We start from the raw sequence: 25,447 nt of genomic DNA, 5'->3' as shown, positions 1-25,447 counted from the left end.
GAGTTTTTTCTTTCAAATATTGTAATTTCTGACTTGATTTGTTTAATGAATTATGTAAAATGATTGAACACTAACCCAACTCGTCTAGTTGTAAAGAAAAATAAACAATCAATGACAATGATTGCATTGCACCCATATCATGCATACATAGAAGTGACTTGAAAAGAGAAAATGAGAGTGCATTAACCAAAAGTATAATACAATACAAGTAGTAGTTACCGTATATCATGGGTTTTTTCAAATCTATAATTAAAGGTTAAAATGTTTACGAGTTTTAACTCAAGTGACATAAAATGTGTGAGATAATCTTATGACTAAAATTATGTAAAGGATAGAAAATGTAAACTTCCATCTTATATTATGGCTCTCTTCTCTTCCTTTGATAATTAACATACGTCTCTCTGTAGATCATACACACTTAAAAGAAGGGTAACTTTCTTTTCAACGTTAAAATAATTACCAAGTTCCAATTTCCATGTCGATTAAAAGAAATGGAGATCAAAGGCAATAATAATACAAATTATTGATTGGTCATCCTTTAAATCCGATGACATGTCGATCAACGGTCCACAATTATAGATGACCCACTCCACCGCAAAGACTCAGCCATACGCAATTCTAAACCAAACTGTTTCGTTTTATGACCACAGCCCCATATCGCCACGCACGTTTCGCACCAAATCCAGCCTCACATTTCTCCGTACACATGGCAGCCACTCTCTCGGTCCGGCCCAACCGCCTCTCCGCCGGTTCATCCTTCCCTCGGCCACCGGTTCGACGGCCAGGCCCGGCCCGCCTCCGAAAATCCGACGTGCAATTCGATCCCTGGAGAGGCTCTATCGTCCCCTCCAACCGCACATTAGCCTGGGCCGCCACCCTTGTCCACGCCGGCTCCAGAGCCGACGACTCGGCGCCGTTCGAGATGTCGGTGGAGAGCGCCCTGAAGCTCCTCGGCGTATCAGACGGCGCGTCGTTCGATGAAATTCTTCGCGCCAAGAACTCGATTGTCGATGCTTGTAAAGATGACCAGGAGGCGATTGCGCAGGTTGCTATATCTCCTCATTTTCCATTCAACTTCAAAAAAGTTTTCGACTTTCTGAAATTTATGTCAATCACTTGGTATGATTTGTCTGGGTTTTCTACAAATCAAAGTGGGTTGAAGTTGAACTAATCAATTCCTGCAAAATTGGAGAGATTTGAGTTTTTAAAGTGGAATTTATTGAATAATGTTTAAGTTTAGCCACTCTAGCTCTTTCTTTCTTTCGTTTTTTTGGTCAATTCACTCTAGCTCTAGCTCACGTAAATTTGAGCATATTAATTAGTAAGTTTCGTATTAATATGTTATTTTAAATGCTTAGAATTTGTAGAGTGAATAGTTTCATTTGTTTTACTCGTTTATTTGATATAATATTTGATTTTAGGACCATTGCAAATGAGTATATTTAATGGTTGCAAACAAGCTATGAATGATGGTTTTTTTTTGGTAAATATCACAAGCATATATTATGGTGGTCACTAGTTGCGGTTTGGCATTTTGTACCCTAATTATGATTTCCTTATCACTAATATTAATTAGTTTAGGTTGAGGCTGCATACGACATGTTACTTATGAGAAGCTTGACTCAGCGACGAGCGGGGAAGGTTGTGAATAGTAGCGTTCGTTATGCTGATGTTAAGCCGGTGAGTACTCCTGGAATTGGATCAGTGCCTCAGTGGTTGCAGGCTAATGTGAAGAATCCACCCATTGCAGTTGAAACACCCTCAACTAGTGATCTGGGCGTACAAGCTGGTGTATACGGAGCTTTGATGGCCTTAACTTATGTCAATGGAGCTTCCAGTTCCTCTCTGGGGCCATATGGAGGGGCTGATGTTCCTGGACTGATCCTGGCCGGTAGCTTTGGAGCTTCCTTGTACTTCATGACCAAAAAGAATATTAAGTTAGGTATGTAATTTTCCTCTGTACAGACTTCTCTTTATTACTGCTTATTAGATTGTAAGGCATTGGAGAATACTAGTTTCTATGTGATAGTCTCATAATCATGAATGGAAATCTAGGATTTGTTTATTTAGGTAGGTTATCTACCTTCAACTTTGATAATGATGGATCCATTGTGTCCCTAACCATTGCATAAGAAAGTGGTTTGAAAGTAATGATCTCTTGTTAACAAAAGAGTATTTCTCACCTGCCATTTTGGCATTTGAGCTGGATATCTGCATTCTTTTAATATGGTACAGTGAATCTAAAGAACATAATTGCATTGGGTTATTGAAAATGAAAAAGAGGGAAATTCCTATACTTCATGCTCCTTAGTTTGTGTGTGTTTTTTTTTCTAATCTGATCTTAGGCATTTAGTACTTTTGGAGTGATTTTCTGTTCATGTTTGCAGGGAAGGCGACTATCATAACCATAGGGGGGCTTGTTGCTGGTGCCGTGGTGGGCGCAGCAGTAGAGAATTTTCTGCAGGTAGACATTGTTCCATTTCTTGGCATCCACTCTCCGGCTGCTGTAGTAAGCGAATTTATAATTTTTTTGCAATTAGTGGTCTCCCTATATTTAAGGTAAAGGAGCATTGTACCCACGACTTATATGTGAAATCTGTAATTATTCGTTGGCATGATCATACCCATGCTTTTTTTTTAGGATGTGTATCATTACATGTACAAAACTAACAATAGAAAGTAGTGGAACTTATCGTTCACTTACTCGCCCACACACACTCTCTCTCTCTCGCTTTCCCTTACCTGTTTCTCCTTCATCCTTTCCCTCTTTTCTATTCGGATCCGGGAGTTGCTATTTCCAACCCTTCGGGGTTTAAGAACTTTATTTCTATGTTATTTTGTATCCTTAGGTCCCTACTTTTTGGAGTTCAGAAGTTGAAAGCTCTAAATGTGGTTTCCGAACTCTCCCATTCTCCAACTCATGAGATCAGATATAGCTTCCAATTCTCCTGCCAAGTGCTTGTTATGTGCCTGTATGAGCCTTTGTCGATTCCGTCTAACCAGAATGTTTATTGACAAAAAAGAAAAACCAGAATGTTAATGGCACTCCATAGACATTGTGATAAACCTGAGTTTCCTAAAATCTACTCTTGTAAAAAGTAATTCGCTTATACTGAGAGTTGAATAAAAAGGATGGTGATGGAAGGTAGTGTGTTGATTGCTTGGTAGATCTCTGAGCTTGACGTCTGTGGCCAACAAGGGAACTCGTGGCTGAATTGAAAGCCAAGGAATTGAAGCCCATGGGCCCTTGGTGGAGTAGAATCGTGGGACAAGTTTGATTCATTGGCTTTTAGTGGGTTGTTTATCGAGTTAGGAAACCGTAATTCTACAAAATGAATAATTTTTGCATAATTATTGTCAAACTTGGAGCCATGAATAGGACGGGGAAGATATTTGAATTGTAATAACCAATCTTGAGGAGCATGAAAAGATGCGTAGGCGTAGGCAGCTCCATCTTTTTGTCCAATTTTGCACGATTTGCTTTTGCTTTTACAGTGGGAATGATGGGCACAGCCCTTAAATTTACATGTGACGACAAGTCAGTGCCTTTCTGAAATTCTTACAAGAGTGCTGAGGTACGTTGTTCGAATGCGGTTGGATGGTTTCTGACAAGTAGATGCATGTGGGTTTAGCAAGGGGAATCACGTTCCTTGTGTGTAAACCTCCGCAACCATGATGCAATTTTGATGTTCTAGAAGTCAAAACTGTATATTGTGAAACTCACATGCATCGGCCCTAAATCAGTCACACGCCACAACCATCCGAGGTGATGCAATTTTAATGTGCTCAGGAGTCAGAACTGTATGAAACCATGGAGAAAGTTCTGTTCATTTGGAAACAAAGAAGTCTACCATGAGAGTTGCAGATACCAATCATAACAACTAATTATAGCAACATTTAACAATTCGTTGCTACAATACAAGACCAACCCTAGAAACTTAAAATAATTGTGTCTCAGCGAGCGGCTTTGACACAATATATATACAAATACAATCCACAGTTCCAAATTCTCAAAGCCCATATGTCACCTGCTGCTATTTTCTTCATGCTTTGTGCCTTCTATATACGCTGGGTTCCCAACTTTTTCTGCATTTTCACTGCAAGTAACTAGTTCATTGTACATTTTTTGAGAAGCCTTGGAGAACTCGGACAAGGACTCAAAAACTGCACAAAACCCATTTTGAAATCCATTCAATGTGATTCTTTGAGTTTCTTTCATGTAATTTTGGTGTTTTTCCCTCTCCACGTCCAGCTTTCTTCTGAACATGTCTAGCTGCTCCTTCTTCTCTGTCAAGGACTCACTCTGTCGTTCCATATCTGACTCGCATTTGTGTTCTGTAAGATTTGGCTCAAGAAGCCTGCTCTCTGTCTTCTGGAATGATAGAATTCTCCGGTCGAGCTCTTTTGCTAGGCTGTCAACTTTCCTTTTTTGTTGCTGTTCTTCCCCTTGCTGAAGAGACAGAGCCCTCACGTCCTTTGCGAAGCTTTTCAAGGCAATGGTGACCGCCCTATCCGGTAATTTATTCACAGAAACCAACCAATCACGGCAAATCACAAGCAATGGTGGACCATTGACCCCATATGGCACAGCTGAACTGCTCCTAGAGTAGAATTCCTCTTTAGGGACCACGAACTTGGTCAGCCAACCATGGAGAGTTTCGACATATGCTTTTTGTGCTGCAACATACTCCTTAAAGCATTCATGCCAATTCTGAAGCTCGACCTGAAGCTGAAGTGTTGCTCGCCTGTGAGAGTTGTTGCTGAACTTTCCATACGTGGAGCCGGCAAAAGATTTCACATCAAAAAGAATCTTGTTTTGGGTTTCATGACATTCCAACATAATTTTCCAGGTGCGCATTAAGCTGCACAAGATACAAGGAAAACGAAAACTGATGAAACCCACAGTGAAAGTAATTTGGAGGACTGCTTAAGTTCTATCTGTTAACTTCCATACCCTTTCAACAACTCAACAATTTGGGGCTGCAGCTCTTCATCTCTCAGTATCTGGATTCTCTTGGAGATTGACTCAGCACTCCGAATTGCAACCAGGATTCTAGCATATAAATCTTTTACTGCAGCTCGAGTTTTGTCCATGGCGTCATCGTCTCCTATATCCTGGTGCTTAAGTCGCGAGCATTTTCTCTCATATAGTTTCCGTGTGATATCTCCAGCCTAAAGGCAATGTAAATGTCAAATACTCAGACCACATTAGTAAAAATAACAAATTAGTTTAAGTATTTGTGTTGTCCGTTCTTTGCTTGCAACTCAAGTTTATAGCTTGGTGAAAAGGAAACATGTGCTGGGTTAGTCAGACTCAGGGAGACTGTTTTCAGCAAAAATAGCTTACCTTAACTTCTTCATAGAGCTTCTTTTCCCAAGCATATAACCTTCCTAGAGTAAGCGCATGACTTCCTGAATCCATTCCTCCATAATCATCAAAAAGATCATTCTTAAATTCTGTCCATGTTGAAGAACTCTTGGAGCTAGACGATACGAGACTCTTACATGATGAAAGCTTGGATGATGACGTCGATTGATGCCATGCTATAGCTTGAATTAGCTTTGTTGAGTTCTCTGAATTAAAATAGGGTCAGTGAAGAACTATAAATGTTATATGGAGATGGAAATATAGTAAGAGACCAATAACATCAAAACAGATAGAGAGCATTAAAAGTGTTAGACCTCTCATTTGAAAAAGAAGATGATCCACATTTGCAAGAATATTCCAACTTTTTGAGAAAAGAAAATGAAACTGAGGTCCACCAAACCATATCCTTGTTTAGTCTGGAACAATTTGGAAATAGGACTTGGGTATATATGTAAAAACCAAGTCATGGAAAAAGTTTAAACAGAACAATACAATCTCTGTTAAACAAACATAAAAACTAAATGAGCCCCACCATTGGGAATTGTTTAGGCATTCTCTCTATTAGTTCAATAAAGTTGAAAGAAATCTATGCAGCTACAAACAGATCTACAAAGTGAATGCATAATGAAGATCATTCAGACAAAAATTTGGAGAAAAATGTAAACTTCATGAAGAAAAGAAAGCCCCTACGCTTCTATCAAATTGTAAAAGAAAAGAATGCCCGAAAGGAAAAACTAAGAATTTGAAGAAAAAATTTGCACAAACAAATGAAACCAAGACTCATGTGGACCAGAATAAGAACAAATATCTTTATCTTCTGAAATCAAAATTCCAGCCTACAAAACAGGGCACATGCAAAGTAATACGAGAAGACAAAAGAAATACACAGAAGGGTCAAGATCCAAAACAACAAATTAATTATGCCACCCAAATTTATCACCAAACACTCCGCAGATCAGCTTAAAATTGTGCTGTAACAGACAACAGAACTCATGCATAGTTCATACAGAAAGGGAATTCATCCCATAAAAATGGCAATAAAAAAATGCGGTTAAATTTCAAGTTGTGAAAAGAAAACAAAGACCTACCTTTTATTTCCTCCAAACCAGACTGCAATTGCACTTTGTTAGCCTCTAACATCCTAGACACATCCTTTGCAGAATCACAAGCCCTAGTAAAAAGGTCAACAATGTCCCTCAATGATTCCAATAGCTCCCTTCCTTCAGCTGGTGTCTCAACAACAGCAAGTCCTTTATGCTCTCCATGGCTGACATTAGCTTCATCAACTACCTTCACCACCTCACCTGCACTTTCTTGCTCCGCATCAACATTTTCTTCTACCACCATTACCTTCTTTTCTTGCTCTTTTTCTCTATCCCCTTCCTTTCCTAGCTCAGGAACCCCTTCCTCTTCTAGCTCAGGTATCCCTTCCTCTTCCCTCACCACCCTCAAATCATCATCAGAGCTCCGCCTGTAACTGCTTATAATCTCCGGCCTCACGGCGTCAAAAGGGTTAAAGAAATCCCATCCAAAATCTCTCTGAGGAGATGGCATTGATGGTGGCATTTGCATATAAAAGTACCCACAAGCCTGTTCTTCTCTCTCCCCTGCTTTTTCTTCTTTTACTTCTTCTTCTTCCTCCTCTCTCTCTTCCTCAGAGTACTCTGAGGATGTTGAAGAAGCACATGAAGCACAGGTAATGGCTTCATGGGTTGACTCAGATGGCCTTTGCTGAAGGAACATTGGGTTGGTTATCACATTTTCAGTGATTGGAGGAGGAGGAGGAGGAGGAGAGTGTGGCGAAAATGTGATGAGGAAAGGTGAAGGAGGAGAAGAGTAGCCTGCAACAAAGAGGTCTACGGCTGCAGCTACTGCATATAAAGCATGACAATACTTACAATGTGCCTCTGCAAGAGCACATCTTTTCTCCACTGCTAACTTCAGCTGGCGTTTCCTCTCTCTACAGATGGTTACTACTCCTTCTTCCTCTAGCTTAGAGGCAACACATCCCCCCATCACTTCTCTTGCTAAAGTTGGAAGCTTGTCTCACTACAATAGGTCTTGAGGGGCTTGAGGCTGCTTTTAGGAGATAAAAATGGGTTAAAGTGAGAAAGGTGGTTTTTTGGAGGAATCTGTGTATTTTCTTCTGATAAAAAGGAGGTGGGGTTTTGCCCATATGGAGAATGTGCTTACCTGAACTGGGGTTTATAGAAATAAAGTTAAAAATATAGCTTTTGTAGAAGTTTCAGAGCAACCCATCTCAACTAGAAATGCAGCTCTCTGAAAGCCATAACCCAGTTCATCTCTTAGCACAGTGCCTTGATCACAGCCTCTCACACAAACACAGAGAGAGAGAGAGAGATTGCACAGATATATGCTGCAGCAGAGTGCCTTATTTTATTTTATTTTATTTTGTTCTTTGGGAAGAAAATACTTTTCTGCTTAAAAGCACCGTTCAACAGACAGGTTTCTACTTTCTAGGAGAGATTTTTATCTCATCCAGTCCTCTTAACCAGTTAACCTTAACCCACTCACGATTAGTTAACCACATGTATGCAGAGAGAGAGAGAGAGCAAGTAGATGACAGAGTAAATGCCAGGCAGAACCCTAGGAGGGAAAGAAGGTAGGGGCTCGAGAAAGAGAGAGAGAGAGAGAGAGAGAGAGAGAGAGAGCTAGAGAGTTCCTGTCTTTTATTTGGTAATTTGAGCTCAATTAGTTGGCAACTTGGCATTGCATATATCAACAGTAAACCCATTCAGCCATTTTTAATATTTCTTAACAAGACTTGGGGCAACTTCACAAGACCTTAATAAATAACTAATTAAAGAAAAATAAAAAATTTGGAACAATTAAACACTTATATGAAACAGGGTAGCGTTGTTTTGCTATTTTCGGTCAATAACAGTATGTTACAAGTAATAATTATTTTATGTGGCAATCTGATTAACAGAAAATAGCAAAATAATATTATACATCTTTCACACAAATTTTTCTGATAGTAAAACCATTCAGCCAGCGACTTCTTTTTCTCCCACAAGACCTTAACTAAATAAATAATTAAATCAAAGAAAAATAAAAAAAGTTTACAACAATTAAACATTGAGGTTTTAGAGGATGACAAACACACACACACCTAGAGCTAGAGTGACAGGCTAGTGAGTAAAAAGAGGAGTCAAACTCAGTAAATAACTGGTAAAGGGGTGGTCACCACTGCAGAAACCAGAGTCTCTTTGTCTTGTCTTGGGAGTCCTTGTTGTTTTCAATCTGATTTTATAATATAAAAAGAGACATGTCATCATAAATTCTAATTTGTTCAGAACGTTAGGGAGAGTTTGGAAGAGTGAATGGGAACTTGAGAGTTTCTTTTCTTCTTATTATCAAGTTTACCTAAAATGATAGTGTCTGAAGTTTTCATATTTAAAGTTTTCATTAAAGCTAAACAAAAGTTGATATTCATGCTGGTCTAGCCTTGCAAAACAAAAATAACAGGTTTTTTTTTTTTCCGAAGTTCAAAAATTACATTTATAATTTAAGCCGTCAGGTCAACCACAAAGATCAGTACAAATACAACAACGTACGAATACAAATATACTAACCAATCAACATGACAGTATTCTATTCCCATTCTTCATACAAATTTGAAACAATTAAATATTGTTTAAAACAGTTAATAGGAAAATAACCTAAAAACAATGAAAGAAGCTCATTAATTGGTCGTTGAAATAGACATTTCCATTGGTAGGAACAGAACCTCCCTAAATTAACAGTCAAGCATGGGGTTTTACTGTAGTGAAAAGTCTCAACTGTCATCGTCTTTCCCATAAAGACAAATCTATCCCTTCGAAATTGTCTACCCAGCAAGTGAAATCCATGGAAATGGCACTTGGATTTTGCAAGAATTTGAAGTTCTCTGGTCTGAGAGTGACATAAAGCAAAAAGAAGTTTTCTGTTTGGCCCATTTGGGAACCAGGTGCGTGGTACCATTGTGAAATGAGTACCTCTGCTAGATCTGATCTGAGTTCCATATGAACTTTGCAGGTCATTAACTTCATATGCTTTCTTCAAAATTTATAAATAAATGTGTTAAGGATTACTACTTAGGGTGCACTAGGGTAAAACATGATAACGACTTACAATTACTCATATGCAGATGATTGTTCTAAGTACAACTTAAGCAAATGAGGTAAACAATTATTAGTTTTCAACGTATTAGTTTTGAAATTAATTTCATACCCGTCACAATTATCAATTACATGTACATATACGAACATCTAAAACAAAGTTAAATAGCAAATGACTAACTAATGTAGTAATTTGGAGTAATTGCTCCCTCAAGCAAGATCCTGGGTTCGAGTTTTAGCATATGTGTAGTGTGTGTAAGTTTAGTATATTATTACTCTTCTCAATATAAATATTCTTTAAAAAAAAGTTAAATAGGGATTCGATTATTAGTATTGCATAGATATCAAAATAGCAATAATACTTACAAACATGAATTACCACTTAATTATGTTTATAATTTATACTACATTGTCAATTTGTTATTAACCTTTTATTTGGATGAAGGAATTGAAAATTACATAAAATTCTAAAATGACAGAATTTATATTTCTATAATTTCAATTTCTTGCAATTGAAGATTTCAGTGTTTGGATTTATGAATGACGAATTTTATAAATGACACTATGAAAATTGTGAAATGACGCTTATTTTGGAAGAAATTAAACTCAAAAATTTGATGCTCCAATTTTCACGTCATTTAATAAATTTCAAGCTTAAGTTGCCAAATAAGTGAATTGTCAATTTCTCCTCTTAAATTCCCAACTTTTAACTAAATTTGAAATTATTTTTCCTCATCCAAACAAGAGTAATAGTTTCATCATAACATTTGACTGCGTAGTATTATAAAAAGAATTGGAGAGGCATGTGAGAATGACAGCCGAGGATCTAGGGAGTGCATCAAAGTTTGCCCTGGTCTTTGAACATGTAAAACCTTTTAACTATTTTATTTCCAACCAAATAATCAGAGACTTGCCACATGCTATTCACAGAATCACACACAGTGTCTTCCCACTAGTCAAATCTGGCCCAAAACCTAATCAGATTATATGTACCAAGCATCGGGAATTTTCTGTTACTATTATTTAAGTAACAATACTTGCCTTTGACATTTTGCAAGTGGGGGAAGTGAGGTTAGCATGAGGAAGCTTCTTAATTTAACTCAATTTTCATTTTAGTCTCCATCATTTTAGTTTTGACAATCTTAATCATATAATTATAGTTTGACTTCTAATCAAACTTTAATCGTAAATTACAGGAAGAAATTTGATGTGACAATATACAACTACTACACGTCACGGTATTTCTGTCTTCAAATTTGTTACATTTGTAGGGCTTGATTCATTTATAAACAAAACTACACAGTGAAAATAACCAAAATAATAACAAAGATCAAAGTAGAAAACAGATCAAACTATTTTTAGTTTTTTCGCGTAAGAAATGTTTTGACTTATTAATGGAGGGATTGCGACCAAGGGCCTTGCACAATTTCTGAGATGGATAGTGTTTTGCAGTTGTTATCTAGCTCAAATCCTGAAGGGTATATAGTAGTGGCATTGAGGGGTGTGCCTTGGTTGTCTGGGGTTGGATTAAAAAATGGCAATTAGGTGACACAAAATAAGGGTTTTTTTTGTATGTGAGTTGGTGGGAGAATATGCCCTGGTATGAGTATGACAAGTGAGAGTAAAAGAGCCTTTCTCTCACCTCGTAACTCCCCACTTCCCTTTTTTCCATATTCATTTTGAAATTCTTGCAGGACCTTAGAACTTAGATGTATTGCACAATAGCTGTATAAATTGTATAGCAGCTACAGCTATAGAAAGCCCATAATTAAAAGCAGAAACTCCGGGATTGCAGATTTTATCAGAGTTTTATGTACAATGCATCAAAGCTCAGGTACATGGCAGCCACAGATGCTTCATGTTTCAAAAGCATTCATTCATATCCTCATAACATATTGTGCTATATTTCCAATTAGGAAGCAGGAGAAGCAAAAGTGCTTTCTGGAACAGCTGATTATTAACGGTGGAAAACATGCAATAATATGTCGTCATACTTTGGCACTTTCTTCATCTTAATCTCAAACATGAGGACTTTCATGCAACGAGAACGTTACTGTGGAGATATCCCAGCCAACCAAGCACTATCACGTAAGATTAGTTAAAATACATGGCAATGCATGATAGTGGGCAATTTTCTGTCATGTATCATTGCAATATCTGTTGCATTATAGTGAGGGGCAAATATGAAATAAATAAATAAGAGAACAAACAAGCACAGAAAATGGAAGCAAAAACTTAATTTGCCATGTCATACAATTTACAGATCTGAAATTCCAAAAGAAATAAAAAGCAAAACAAGAAAAGGATAAGAACAGGGTCAAGGAAATATAGCTATGATTACTGTCACCTTGAAGTTCTCTTCTCCAGTTCTTTTTGTTGTTGGCACAGAAGCTAAATGCAAGTATTAGATTCCAGTTAAAGTTACAGTGTACATTAAAGAATTGAAGGCCCGCTCCTTGTAATCTGTCTTGGAAGCTACCCCTAGTATTAACACAAGATAATGGTACAACAGAAAAACACACATGAGATACCGTTTGATCAGGTATTGCCAGCTTCCGTCGCTGTAGCATAAGGAGCCAGAGAATTAGGAGGCAGGTTGATTCCACCCCCTCTCACTGATATATTTGGGCACTTGCCCGAAGTAGCCTTGCTCACAAGGTTTGAGTCAAGAAACACAACGATCACGGTTATGTCATCATGGAAATGGCGGCGAACCCCACGGTCAATCTTCTTCAGGTCTGAATACCTCATTTCTCTCTTTTTTGCTGCTTCTTGCAGGGCAGTTTTCACCAGCCTCTTTGCACTTCCCTGCATGAGGTTAGCAAATAAAAGTTAAATTCTCTTCCATAGCCGAATGACTTGGGTGAAACGTATCATAAAAAAGCATTGTTCAATAAAACATCCATAAAACAGATTGTTAGTATAGAATAGAGGCGGATTCGTATTTCTTCCCCAAACCCGAAGTTATGAAACAGCAAATAATTTTAGGCTGGTGATTCATCAAACACAGGAGACACAAGGGAAAATGATTGGTTTTAGATGGACCGTGCACATAATAGAATGATAGCTATGTCTAGCTGCACAAGAGCCAATCCAGCTAAATTTACTTGGCCTAATTAGAAAAGTCAGAAATTTTGGGTTTTTAGAACCCAGTTGGGACAAGGTTGAATGATCCCCTGTATCAAAATGCACTGCCTGCTGCATGATATCTAAAAGGAATTCGAACCTAATCCTACAAAGACATGGGCTTACAACGGGATCTAAAATTAAAGCAATGACTTCATAGGAGGATCATTTCAAGTATCTCACAAGATGACATAATTTGTCCATATAATCCGCTGAGGAGGCATTATTTACAGAACTGGCTCCACTCTAATAGATGGATTCTACATGCAAGACACGTGAGGCAAATTTTCTAATACATACAAGCATACATTCAATCCAATGTACCAAAAGATCATAAATTTTTTATAACTTGCAGAAAATCCTCAGTTCATGCTGATACAGATCATAACTATATCATGTCATACAAAGGCTCCTCCTGGTGGTCATATACGCACAAATCATGATGACAATGCAATCCTTTGATCTTAAAATAATGTACATAAATTTCTGTGAATCCAAGTTCTAGCATGGGAGACCAACTTAGAGCTACCAGGTAAGTTTGTGCAGTCAAAAATTTATTTTCTCCCCCAATATTTTCTCTCATTAGCAAAATAAAATATGGAGATATGAGTCATACATACACTAGCCGTAGTTTTAACTCATCAATTGCTTCCTGATTCTACTTTCAGATATACAAATAGTTAATCTATTTTAATGAATATAATCCCTTTATTGTTAGAGTACAAGTATAATATTGAGAAATAAATCTTACACTTCGTGGATGATTTTGAACTATGTCCACTGCTTCCTGATTGCTGAGGTGTTCCCAGAGCCCATCGGATGCAAAGATGATAAACTGATCATGCGGCTGCAATTGGATCGCTGAAATTGCAGGATCAGCGCTCAGTATCGGTCTTTTGATAGGGTCCCGAAGACGAAACTTGGAATACAAAGGCTCCCTGTTAAATTCAGCCTTTTTTAAATACACATCGCCAATAGATCTAGAAATCTGCAAGATGTAAGATTCCTAAAATCAGAGTCAGCATAAAAATGATAAAATGTATCAAACCAAACCATATAATGCATAAAATTGCAAGACTAAAAGTAACCGAAACATTTGTGTAGCATCGTAAGATGTACCATCAATGAGTTTATATTCATTAATGATAAGGTGTCGCCTATGAGTGATTGCACACCTTGTATTATATCTTCCACGGACTGATATTCATCGAGATTTGAGTAATGATCTACCAGAGCTATCACGGGTAATAAAGATGTGAAACCATAACAACTATACAATATTTTCACTATACATAATACATGAATCTTTGAACTTCATTATTCTTTCTCGCACAGCCAGAAACAATCTAGATGAGTAAAATTTTCAGATTATTCAAAGTATGGCAGGTTTATATAGCTTTAGGAAGTACAAGATCTAGTTTGAGAATTTTCGCATTCTTGCTCAGCAAAGAAAGCAAGGAAGACAAATTTGGAAAGAGCATCAGAAGAAAACTTGATCCCGCTTTTAATCCCATATAAAATCATAAAATAGCCAACAAATGCAGCACAAATGTTGTCCTGAAAAGTCGTCCTGAAAACGTAAATGAGGCCAACATACTCTTGGAGGAAGGGGGGTAGGGAAGTATAAAGCACTAGTATTAGGAACTTTTCAGCATGCACCATAGTACTATTAGATTACCTCAGAACACAAGTATTTACAAATACTTGGTCTTGGTGCAAAGAAAGTAGAGGAGTTATTTGAGTGGTATAGCTGCAAAGTACTAAAATCAATAACCAATCCTGATACTGTAAAAGAGTTACCTGTATTAGGCCCTTTACACGCCATACATTATGCTTCAAAACTACAATATGTGGATCATCAGGGTGCAAAGACTGCAGCTCCTGTCTCACAGATTCTATACATGCATTGTGCTCTTGTGACAACTGAATAGAGAGCACTTCCCCTGTTGCCTTCACAACTCTCCCCAAAACAGCACGGGAATCACCAAGGTTAGCAATATAAAGAGTTCCACCACATATAACACCAACAAGGCAGCATGACCCTACTGCTGCAATCTGCGGTTTCATAGGCCACTGCCTGGTAACTACGGAAAGAAAACCCTCTTCTGTTGCTTGAAATGCTTTTCGTATTACATCCACAGACATGGACTGCTGCTCCGAACTAAATCCTGCACATCAAGGAAATTAAAATTTTACAACAGGGAGTTTGTCTATAAATCTAAGCCCATATGCACCAACTGAATTGTAAAATTTACATTCCATATGCTACACCTTTAGCTGTTGATTCAATGCAAAATCCTTGGACTTGAACCTGCCTTTACGGCACATACTCAACTTAATTTGACCGAGACATCATTTTTTAAAACTAAAAAAAAATAATCAACTCTGCAAGGTTCCACATCCTAACTGATGCACCACATAGCTAAACCATGCCCTCTATTGTAAATTTTTGCCCTTCAAATCCCTGACCAATATAAACGCCTAACATAATTTCAAACCAAAAGCCATATAGCCAACAAAGCTTGCTGAAGGAATTTAAAATGTCCAGAATTCCATCAAAAAGTCTAAATCCACTTACTCTTCAGATGCTGAAAGAGGTGTTCATTGATATAGCGTGATGTCTCTGGTCCACCATGCCCGTCATAAACACCAATAAAAGTACCATAGGGGCCAGATTCCTGCGTGCTCAAACTGCCCGACTCAAGCTGACTCTGATCCTCAAGTAAATTATTGGCCTGAACTACAGCCATTGAAAAATCACCATTTATGTGCTGGCCTGTGTCTTTGTACCACAGCAGCCCGTCTTGACGACCCCCCGAATCTGCACCGGTATGAACATATCGATTCGACCTCGGCCGAAAACAGGACCTCAAGAAGTTCATCAACTCTGATAACATCCCTCATCTCATCCAAACAACCCTCCAAAATCTCCACATGTAAGAACGACTTTAAAACAACTCCCTCACCCCGAAATCTCAATTGAGTCTAGTATAGTATTGTCCTCTATTTCTCAGCTCAACTATTATACACTACAACAGACATCAACAGCAGAAATACAACAAGGTTAATAACTGCACAACTAAATATCTCTGTCTTTCATTTTATAGAAGCTGCACAATCAGAACCCAACAGATCAAGGGAATTACATAAAGAAGCTGCCTTTACAGTTAATTTCAGTTGGGAATTGCACAAAAACAGAAGTAATTAGGACCCAATAGTCCCAAAACCCATCTTTGTATCCATTTAAAACAAAATACCCATGACCACAAAAGCCGCTGGTAAATAAGAAAAATTCAACAGAAACTTGAGGTTTGAAAAAAAAGAGTGGTCAAAGCCACATTTTTTTATTGTTCAACAAAAGAGTTTGGTCAGCCATTTGGAAATCCAGAAGGTCTACCTATTCACATTGCTAAAAATGAACTTTCTGTTGCACAGATTCCAAAACCCCAATAATCACAAAAAAGCATTTTTCTTTCTCAAATATCGGCACCAAGAAGAAAGGGGAACTTACCCAATTCCTAATTTGACTGCCTCAGCTGGTTGAAACCGCCTGTGTGCTGCAGTTGAAGTTGAAGATCTTGGAAAGAAGAGAAGCTCATGTGTGTACGGAATCATTAGATCTGTGGATCCATGAAATCAAAACAAGGAGCAAGCTTTGGTTTTATATATATCAACTAGTGCTGTGTGGAAGATGATGAGATTGTTGAAAAAGCAGGACAGAAGTGAATGGGAGTATTCAAAAGGAAGAGTCTTTGTGAAAGAGAAGATTGGGCCAATTGAAAAAATTAAAATTAAAACTCTCTCTCTTTCTCTCTCTTTTTCTCAGCAGACAAGCCCCATAAAAGACCAACAATGGAGAGCTTGAAGCCAGCAAAGCAAAGGTCCAGCTATGGGCTCCACACCACTATATGCTACAGAGAGAGAAAGAGAGAGAAAGAGAAAGGAAGAGAGTCAATGAAAGTTAATATTTTGGACAATGATAATGTGTAGGAAAATATTACGGGCATTCCATGAACTGCAGCGCATGTGGCAACACGTGGAAAAGGTGGGGATTTTTATGTGACATGGAATAATTGGTGGTGGTAAAACTTGATTTCATTTGAGAAATTTGCCAAAAAGGAATTTAAGTTTATAGAAAATATTTTTTTGTGACACTATTTATGAATTTAGAGTTACTGTAAAACTATTTAACAAAATAACATTGCTCTTGGCCTTCCCTGACTTTACTGCTCCCATCCCCTAAACTAAGCCCTTTCTATTACAAATCTATATAAAAAGACAGTCTAAAATAGGTGAAGTTTAAATCATTAGTTTATGAACTTTTCGAAAAGGATGTGCAAATTGATCGTTTGATCTTTTAATCACCAATCTCTACTTAATTAGAGAAAGCCGAATTCGTAAGATTTGTATTTGTTCAACAAAAAACTATACTCCATACCCTTTTTCTTTTTAGAAAACAATAAAATTGTAGCACAGAATTGTTGTACCGCTTAAGGTGACTGTGCTTCCAGGTTACTGCTGGGCGGAGTGACAGAGTCCGCTATTTCTGGTTGTTCACGCCTTCAGAGTTTTTGAAGTCCAACCCACAACAAGTTTTTATCCCCTACATGCGTGACTTGAAGAGTTGAAGGGAAGAGGACCAATAGGGTGCCAAGAATTCCAAATGTCAGACAGAGGTATCTAAATTCAGGGGTGTTTTACTATGCATCTTTTGGGTGATCATTCTTTCAGAACAATTTTGGAGCTTCCCACTAATAATGCAAATTGCACAAAACAACCTCTGCCCATTATTTTTGTCCATCTTACCGTCATACTTGTAATTCTCCTTTAAATTCATGTGTATTTTGGTTTCAACACCATTCGTTTTTTCAAGTGAGGTGGTTGGGAGGTCGAGCTGTGTGTGCGTGACAGATTTGTTAGCTGTAAAAATATTATGAAAGCTACTTCGACTGACAGTCTATCACACATTTTTAAGAAGATAACATTATAAAAATTACTTTATAACATCAACGATTCACAATCAAACACGCATTTGTAAAGAGGTAAGTGCATGTGCAGAATTATTTGTGAATTTTTTGCAGTCATGAATCATGATATCAAGATTAGGCTTTATGTAACATTTGTGTGGATGTAGTTATTGCAAAGCCTAATTCTTAGGGCATTGTCCTGCACATATCGGACAGTGTCCTACACATATTGGATTTTCTGCTGAGGTGAAATCCACTTCATCCTTTTGTGTTCATAGCCATCTATTTTTGGACCCTACCTTGCTCGAGCCTACCACATGCTTCACATAGAAGCTATTTCTTCAGGGTAGGAATTCTAGCATACACAACCCCCCTCCTCTCTTCACACACACGTGTACAAATACTCTTCCCCAAGTGGACTTTTAAATCCTCTTGCTTTTCCTTTTGATCTCCTTCTGTTCTTAATGAAGCTCTTGTTTTGAAAAGATTTGTTTTTATTCTTTTGTTTCATGAGAAATATTTTCTTACCAGACTGTCTCGTAACAAAAATACTTAAATTATTACTTGATTATATAGTTCAAATTCACATTGCGACTACATAATCAATCTATCTAGCAACTTGGCAAGATAACATTAGCCTTTGTTTGATATAACAACGTTAATATACAAAGGATTGCTACAGTTTTGATTATAGTGAAGGAAAAGGTTTTTGAGAAAGGAAAAGGGAAAAGGGAAAATGAAAACTGAGTGCTTGCTAACGTACGCACATAGCACTAGGTGATAAAATAAGGGTTTGTCATTTTCAGGTAATTGGATAAGATGGCATGATCCACCAACTAAATAATGTTTGGTTTCCAAACTACTGGGTCCATTTGCAGAGGTCATTTTGGCTCTCCATAGCAGAAAGTTACAGTAACCAGAAAAACAGTGCCCTTTATTTTCTTTTTAGAACTTGTTTTTTTCTATCCATGGACATCCACATGACTTGTCACATTCTACTCAATGTTGGTCCATCTGTACATCTTCATTGTGTCCTGGCACCATAATTTCATTTGTGCCTTTGTTTTGTCCTGGTGGGTAAATAAGATTAGGAAATGTGTTGCTCATGGTGTGTCGTTGGGTAACTCTCAGTCGTTGATGGGTTGAGCGATTACGCCATTAGCAGTTCTCATTTCGCATAAGGTAAATATATCACTTTAAGTAACTAGTTAAGGACCGAAATACCTTTAATCCAAACTTAACAACCAGCTAATCAATTGGCCACTTTTAAGTAGTTTGAACTGCTCACTTTTCCACTAATTAGCAAGATCTTGTTCCTTTTTACCATATAAGACATGCTTCTTCCCAATATGCTTTTTTTTTCCCACAAAACTGCCTGCCTTTATATATTAATCTACACGTTTTTAAGGAGGACCAACCATTACTTGTTAGAAGGGGATACAAATTAGGCACTAGCTTCATGCAGCAGCCTGCATAGGCTACTCAAAAACGATTTGCCACAAGACCTAACTTTCATTAAACTATTTCTTCCACCATCATAATTAGCAACTGTTTGACAAGTTTGGCATATGAATAAATAAACTATATCCACAGGAGTTTTGCACTAAAGACTACAGATGTGGCACATTTATTCATTGTGGGGGCACCTTTTAAATGTCTATCTGAAATTTCATATGGTCTGAATTTGGTTCATATGGTCATAATTAGTCAAACTCGGCTTCTGGTTAAAATTTCACCACATTGCTGTTTCATGGTCAATAGCAAGTTTTCATGACTATAGAGGTAGGGTAAAATGGCAATCAATGGGTTTTCACAGTGGTAAAAAAGAATAGCTGATAAAGACACATGATCTCCTGCCTGTGCTAAAGACACAGAAGACTTTCTCAGTTCCTCCTGTATAGGCCTCTGCTGCCTTCTGCAGACAGGAACAGAAATAAGATGACAGAAAGAATCCAATAACATTATTTAGCTCAGTAAATCTTTTTTTTTTTACACTGCATATTAGGTTAAAAACCCAGTAGTTAACAACCCATCAAATTTTACAGTCTTGTAGATGATTTCTTATCATACACTCATTCTAGAAAACCATATTGCCATATTCAGTGTTTTGGTTTGAGATCCAGATTTCCATTTCAAACCAAAATATGAGAGATGTAGCAGTATGGTTTTTACTTAGAATATGACATGAATGGATGCAGATAACCCTGTAATCTGTTGAGGTTCATATTTCCCTTTTTTCTATTAGAAAAAAAATCCAGATTTCCCATTTTTGAGAGAAAACTTAGTTGCAATGGACATAATACTGTTTTTTAATTCCCGACCAATAATACTATGTCATGTGGATGTGTTATCAAGTATATCATAGTATTGTTAATCGGGAATAGCAAAACATGCATATTAGGCCTGCACCATTGACTAGAATCTATTACTGCACTGTGCTGATTTGTCTCTTTCTCTTTATCTCAATGCAAGACCAATTAGTTTGATCCTGGAAGAAGCCTTCCCCAGAATGTGTATGCTGCACAATTATTCAAATCCCTGCATTCTGATATACCTTATTATATATATATATATATATATTTTTTGAGATAGGCATGCATGCAATGAAACACTAACAGATAAAGTTAGATAAAAAGCAAAGAGAGATATGTCCCTTTACCAAACACTTAAAAATTCAATGTGTCAGAAAAAAAGAGGAGGACAGGCCAATCTCTATGATTAGAAAAAGAATGGCTTGAAAACCCTCATTAAATTTGGTTCAATCAATCCCAAAGATCCAGGGCCTTGTATTGTATATACCAGTTGAACAAAATATACAGAGGTGATGGATGGAGAAGGGACAGAGCCGTACAACCTACAGAGAAAATTGACAATCTGGAAGCTTCAAGTTGTTGTGCCATGTGAAGAAGAATAGGACATCCTACCCTCTCTTTGTATTGCAACCCTTCACACTAAAACCAACTGATTGCTTGCAAATAATTTGAGAATCCCTTCAAAAACATGGTCCTACTTTGGATCTCCATACCTCTATGAAAAGAAAGTACAACAATCAAACCCATCTGGTTTTGTCATAAATGTATCAATTCCAAGTTGATGGGTAAATCAAGATATATTTTTTTAAGCAAACATGTAGTTATGCCAAATCTGACTTTTGATAAGGCTTTTGATCACAAATAGTAAATTGGGTTCATAAGGCTGTTGATCAATCAAAGAAATCAAATTTAATGACAGCAAAAATGTAATGACCTATCTATCAGCTATGAAGTCTTGCTATGCCTTATCCAATATCCCAACCACCAGATATCAGCAATATGGATAATGTTCTTCCGAGTCTTGGACTCAAATCTATATAGACTGTCATGTCCCAAATGGAAACAATGAATCTGAGAGAGACTAGGTTCTGCAGCATTAATGGAGTGGACCATCTATAGTTTGGTTTTTTTTTTTAAGGCTTAAATGTTGAAATGGTCCCTGTGTTTTACCTTATCGGTTAATTTAGTCATTGTGTTATTAATTTGGCCAATTTAGTCCCTGTGTTTGTATCTGTTAACAAATTTGATCCTTTCCGTCAAAATTATGTTAAAACCTTAAAAAAGAACATTTAAAATTAATTAAAAAATTTATAACAATTATAAAGATTTAAACTCAAATAATAATAATGCTAAAATGATTAAAACCCACACAACCTCAACCTCCAATGGTCTCCTGTAGGAAGAAAAAAAAAAAGGTTCTTAGTAGAATTGATGCCTACTCTTTTCTTGCTGCAAATTTTCTTCTATCTTATGTTTAAGATTTTCTCATACTCTACCATTCATCTCTCTCTCCTCTTCGATCCATTGGTCGGAATGTCGTCGACTTTTGCTGAAGCCAAGATGATCAATTGGCAGTAGTGTCACATTCCGGGATCAACTCCGTCATAGCACGATATTGTCCGCTTTGGGCCCCCCTCTCTGCCCTCACGGTTTTGTTTCTGGGAACTCACGAGCAACTTCCCAGTGGGTCACCCATCCTGGGATTGTTCTAGCCCCCAACTCCCTTAACTTCGAAGTTCCTACGACTCCGAAGCCAGTGAGCTCCCAAAAGGCCTTGTGCTAGATGGATGCGGGTGTGCACATATAAGGCACATCACCTCCTCTCCGTTGGTTGATGTGGGATCTTACAATCCACCCCCCTCAAGGGCCCGACATCCTCGTCGGCACACTCGAACCACACGGCAGAGTGGCTCTGATACCAAATTGTCATATCCCGGGATCAACTCCGCCGTAGCACGATATTGTCCGCTTTGGGCCCCCTCTCTGCCCTCACGGTTTTGTTTCTGGGAACTCACGAGCAACTTCCCAGTGGGTCACCCATCCTGGGATTGCTCTAGCCCCCAACTCGCTTAACTTCGGAGTTCCTACGACTCCAAAACTAGTGAGCTCCCAAAAGGCCTCGTGCTAGATGGATGCGGGTGTGCACATATAAGGCACATCACCCCCTCTCCGTTGGTTGATGTGGGATCTTACAAGTAGAGCCGTCAAACTTACGGTGACCGGCTATGATGATCTTCATGATTTGTCACAGAGAGAGAGAGAGAGAGAGAGAGAGAGAGAGAGAGAGAGAGAGAGAGAGAGAGAGAGAGAGAGAGAGAGTTGTTGTAGTTTAGGTGGGGTTGGAATGGTGGTGAGGGTGGCTATAGTTTTGGGGTTTGAGTGGTGGTGGTGATGGTGGTTGGGTTTGGGAGGTGGTTGAGGTGTGTGCGCGAAATTGGGAAAGGTGAAATTTAAAAGAAATATATTCCATTTTCAGTTTGAATTTAAAATTTTATAATCAATTACATTTTTTTTAATAATTAATTATATATTTTTAAAGGAATGGATCACATTGACTAACATATACAAACACAATGACCAAATTGGCCAAATTAATAACACAGGGACTAAATTGGCCTATGAGATAAAACACAGGGACCATTTTATCAATTAAGTCTTTTTTTAAATATAAAAAATGTTATGCATATGCATTATTATTCTTGCTTGCTGGTTCATTGAACAAGGATTAATTATCAGATTAATTATCAGATTAATTATTGCTCTTATGCCTACTTATGCTATTAAGAAAAAGCATGAGATGGAAAGAGCTTGTAGCTGAAGTGGTTGAAAACATTTATCCCTATATCCGAGGTCTTAGATTCGATTACTTCCTCCTCAAGATCACTAGTATAAAACAACCCTAAAGCCAACCCTGAATAACTCACACACTAAGGTCTCTGCTATTCAATTGGAGCAGATGAATTGGAGCCCTTTTGGACTTTTTTGATTGTTTCAATGTGGGTGAGAATTGAATTTGATCCCACATCCATTTTCAATACAGTTAGCAGGACCCAATTGACCAAACTCATATTTTTCTTCTTTTTTGACCGTAGACCCTATCCCCTATCTACAATCTCTGGGGCAATCTGATTGGATTTTGATGAACTTGATTCTCTTCTGTATACATCATTTTGACCACTGACTTGGAATGTATAAACTCCTTTTTCTCTCCAAACTCTCCCCCAACTGCCCTATACCAGTGACAGCTTAGTTTTGAGCTCACAACATGTGAAAAAAAAGAAAGAAAGCCATCACTCTTTCTTTGCATGATGCGTGATGTGTCCTCCAAGTAAATTAAACCATGGATGATGTATGCTGTGACATCCACATTGCCTTAATTTTAGGGAATTAATTCTTTTACATTGGAAAAAAAAAATTTATTACAATGGTCAACTTACATGCATAATGAATTATATATATCGCATGAAAAATGCGATGAATTAGAAAGAAAGTAATACAATTTTAAATTTGGAAATCAAAGTTTTTTCTTTTTTTGGGTTTGATTTTGTGCTTAAAAATTGATGTTCAAGGTCAACAAAGAATCTTATATAGGATCATTATTGATATTATCTGGAAGGTAGTATCTGTGGAGGAAAATTTAAAATCATTTGGTTCAAAATCAGTCGTATATTGATGTTCAAGGGTCTGCAGATACGGTTGACAAAGGGTGTGACAATAAAGAATAGACCATCAAACTGAAACACATAGAATTGAGTTTTCGAAAGCGATTTTGAGAAAAATAATTCAACTTTTTTTTATGTTTATTTTCTTTATTTTTTCTTTAGGCAGAGTCTGCTATTTTCTGAGCAGCTTGTTTAAGTTTTATACTATTTGTGCTACATGCATTCTTGAAGAAGTAATTTCTGAACTCTTTCATATATGGTAGTTAGAAAGAGTTAAGCTCGAAACATCTGCGTATCGAAATTATAGTAAAAGAAGGTTAAACACTCAAGTAACGAGAAGATTGATACTCGATATCAACCAATCACTCTTCAGTCATTTAGTTAAGCACTTAAAATTGCAAGGTGCAAAGTCATTTTCGAACTTCAAGTGGGCAGAGGAAAAAAAAGAAGTCATTATCAAATATGTTGGATTTGATGTTTCATCAAAGACTGAAAATCCCATATATTATAATTTAAAACAATAGATATACGATCATGTGTTGTAATGATGGTGCGGGTCGGCACTATCTCTTTGGATTTAAATTTAGGTTAACTTAACATCAGATTGATCCCTGGGACTGAGAGGAGTAGCCCTCCTATTATCAATTCAAATATCTATACTAGGAAAGGTAAGATCTGAGGCAAATCCGTATTGCGAAATAATTGGGGTTTGTTTCTCTATATAAACACTTTTCCATTTGTCTAGACTTTGACGACCTGCATCATAATATACATCCACAAATAGCAGTTTAATACCGTTAAATATTATTGTTAAATAACAGAAGAAGGTTGAGAGACAAGTGGTACTGGGAGGAAGAGTGAATCGAATCTAGGACCTAAGATGCATAGGTAAATACTCTTAATCACTTGAGATACAAACTCCTCGAAAACGTTAAGAGTTTGAATATATTAAAGTTTCTTTTTTAAAATCGTCAAAGATGATAAATTTAAATATTGTGACGTTAATAGTTATTACAAATCTTGAAAAAGCTTATGATAGCAATTATGATTCACTATTATTGTTGGATGTGCACGTACATACCCTTTTCTTGCTTTCCTTTTTCCTCCCACTCTCTCTAGAAGGAAGGAAGAGAAAAGGGACAATGTTTGAAATTATAAAAGTAGCCCAAAATATAGACTTGGGTATTTCTTAATTATTCTCTCTAATTGGCCCATCACTTATAAACTTTGATCCACTCCAAATGTCTTATATGGCATGATTTTGGATTAATACATGGTTTACATAATAATTTATGATTCAAATGATAAATAAAAAAAGCAGTCTAGATACTTAACTTTTGGCTTCCCACTAATTCTTCTAGAGCCAGAACATGCATGTCTTATATGGGATTGAATTAGAAACCTCCTTTAAAAATAAAAATAAAAACAGAATAAAGGTGTCATATTTTAATATTATTATATATAAAATTTGAGAAATAAAAAATAAAAAAACTTTTGGAAAATATGTTAGAAATTAATATTCGAATAAAAGTATTATTATTAAAAGGGTTTAGAGCCATAAGTTGAACGTAGAAAAATTAGCATAAGCAAGTCATTTTCAAAATTATTGGATGTCGTGGTGGGAGATCCACCTAATTAATTAAGGATATTTGTTCTTTTCTCAGCTTGCTTGCTATTGTGCAGGTAGGTGACACTGATGCTGAGAGAGTGATTCACTTGGACTATAATCTCGGCAGAGTTAAAAGCTCAATCGAGTTTCAAGTTTGACAAGCAAACTTAAATACAATGAAATCAAATCACTTAACACGTGTTATTATGAATTATATATTTGACTTTGTAATTTTAGCTGTAATCAGTGGCGGACCGAGAATTTTATTTATATGATGTTAAT

The 25,447-nt window shown here is 37.1% G+C and overlaps 3 protein-coding genes across 3 annotated transcripts; 1 reads left to right on the top strand and 2 right to left on the bottom strand.

Moving 5' to 3' along the window:
* Positions 575-2,709, top strand: LOC18766454 (protein CHAPERONE-LIKE PROTEIN OF POR1, chloroplastic). The gene is made up of 3 exons (XM_007200386.2): positions 575-1,045; positions 1,582-1,942; positions 2,388-2,709. The coding sequence occupies exons 1-3, from the start codon at positions 641-643 to the stop codon at positions 2,561-2,563; spliced, it is 942 nt and encodes a 313-aa protein (XP_007200448.1). The 5' UTR covers positions 575-640; the 3' UTR covers positions 2,564-2,709.
* On the bottom strand, positions 3,803-8,417 carry LOC18767558. The gene is made up of 4 exons (XM_007201487.2): positions 6,457-8,417; positions 5,348-5,574; positions 4,955-5,172; positions 3,803-4,862 (listed from the first exon to the last, which is right to left on the bottom strand). Exons 1-4 carry the CDS (start codon positions 7,382-7,384, stop codon positions 4,025-4,027), a joined length of 2,211 nt encoding a protein of 736 aa, XP_007201549.1. The 5' UTR covers positions 7,385-8,417; the 3' UTR covers positions 3,803-4,024.
* On the bottom strand, positions 11,702-16,596 carry LOC18767510 (probable protein phosphatase 2C 60). The gene is made up of 5 exons (XM_007201010.2): positions 16,127-16,596; positions 15,194-15,644; positions 14,416-14,783; positions 13,367-13,603; positions 11,702-12,297 (listed from the first exon to the last, which is right to left on the bottom strand). The coding sequence occupies exons 2-5, from the start codon at positions 15,510-15,512 to the stop codon at positions 12,028-12,030; spliced, it is 1,194 nt and encodes a 397-aa protein (XP_007201072.1). The 5' UTR covers positions 15,513-15,644; positions 16,127-16,596; the 3' UTR covers positions 11,702-12,027.

This window comes from Prunus persica, chromosome G8 (genome assembly GCF_000346465.2).
Source record: "Prunus persica cultivar Lovell chromosome G8, Prunus_persica_NCBIv2, whole genome shotgun sequence".
In the NCBI taxonomy this organism is placed as follows: Eukaryota; Viridiplantae; Streptophyta; class Magnoliopsida; order Rosales; family Rosaceae; genus Prunus; species Prunus persica.
This window is presented reverse-complemented; position numbering and strand designations above follow the sequence as displayed.

Coding starts and splice junctions, on each gene's coding strand:
- LOC18767558 (XM_007201487.2), bottom strand. CDS start 7,384: ATGGGGGGATGTGTTGCCTCTAAGCTAGAGGAAGAAGGAGTAGTAACC. Junction 5,173..5,347: donor AGCTCTATGAAGAAGTTAAG/GTAAGCTATTTT, acceptor CATTGCCTTTAG/GCTGGAGATATCACACGGAA. Junction 4,863..4,954: donor ATTGTTGAGTTGTTGAAAGG/GTATGGAAGTTA, acceptor TATCTTGTGCAG/CTTAATGCGCACCTGGAAAA.
- LOC18766454 (XM_007200386.2), top strand. CDS start 641: ATGACCACAGCCCCATATCGCCACGCACGTTTCGCACCAAATCCAGCC. Junction 1,046..1,581: donor ACCAGGAGGCGATTGCGCAG/GTTGCTATATCT, acceptor TAATTAGTTTAG/GTTGAGGCTGCATACGACAT. Junction 1,943..2,387: donor CAAAAAGAATATTAAGTTAG/GTATGTAATTTT, acceptor TCATGTTTGCAG/GGAAGGCGACTATCATAACC.
- LOC18767510 (XM_007201010.2), bottom strand. CDS start 15,512: ATGTTATCAGAGTTGATGAACTTCTTGAGGTCCTGTTTTCGGCCGAGG. Junction 13,604..14,415: donor GTGTAAAGGGCCTAATACAG/GTAACTCTTTTA, acceptor TACATCTTGCAG/ATTTCTAGATCTATTGGCGA. Junction 12,298..13,366: donor TTCAAAATCATCCACGAAGT/GTAAGATTTATT, acceptor AACCTCATGCAG/GGAAGTGCAAAGAGGCTGGT.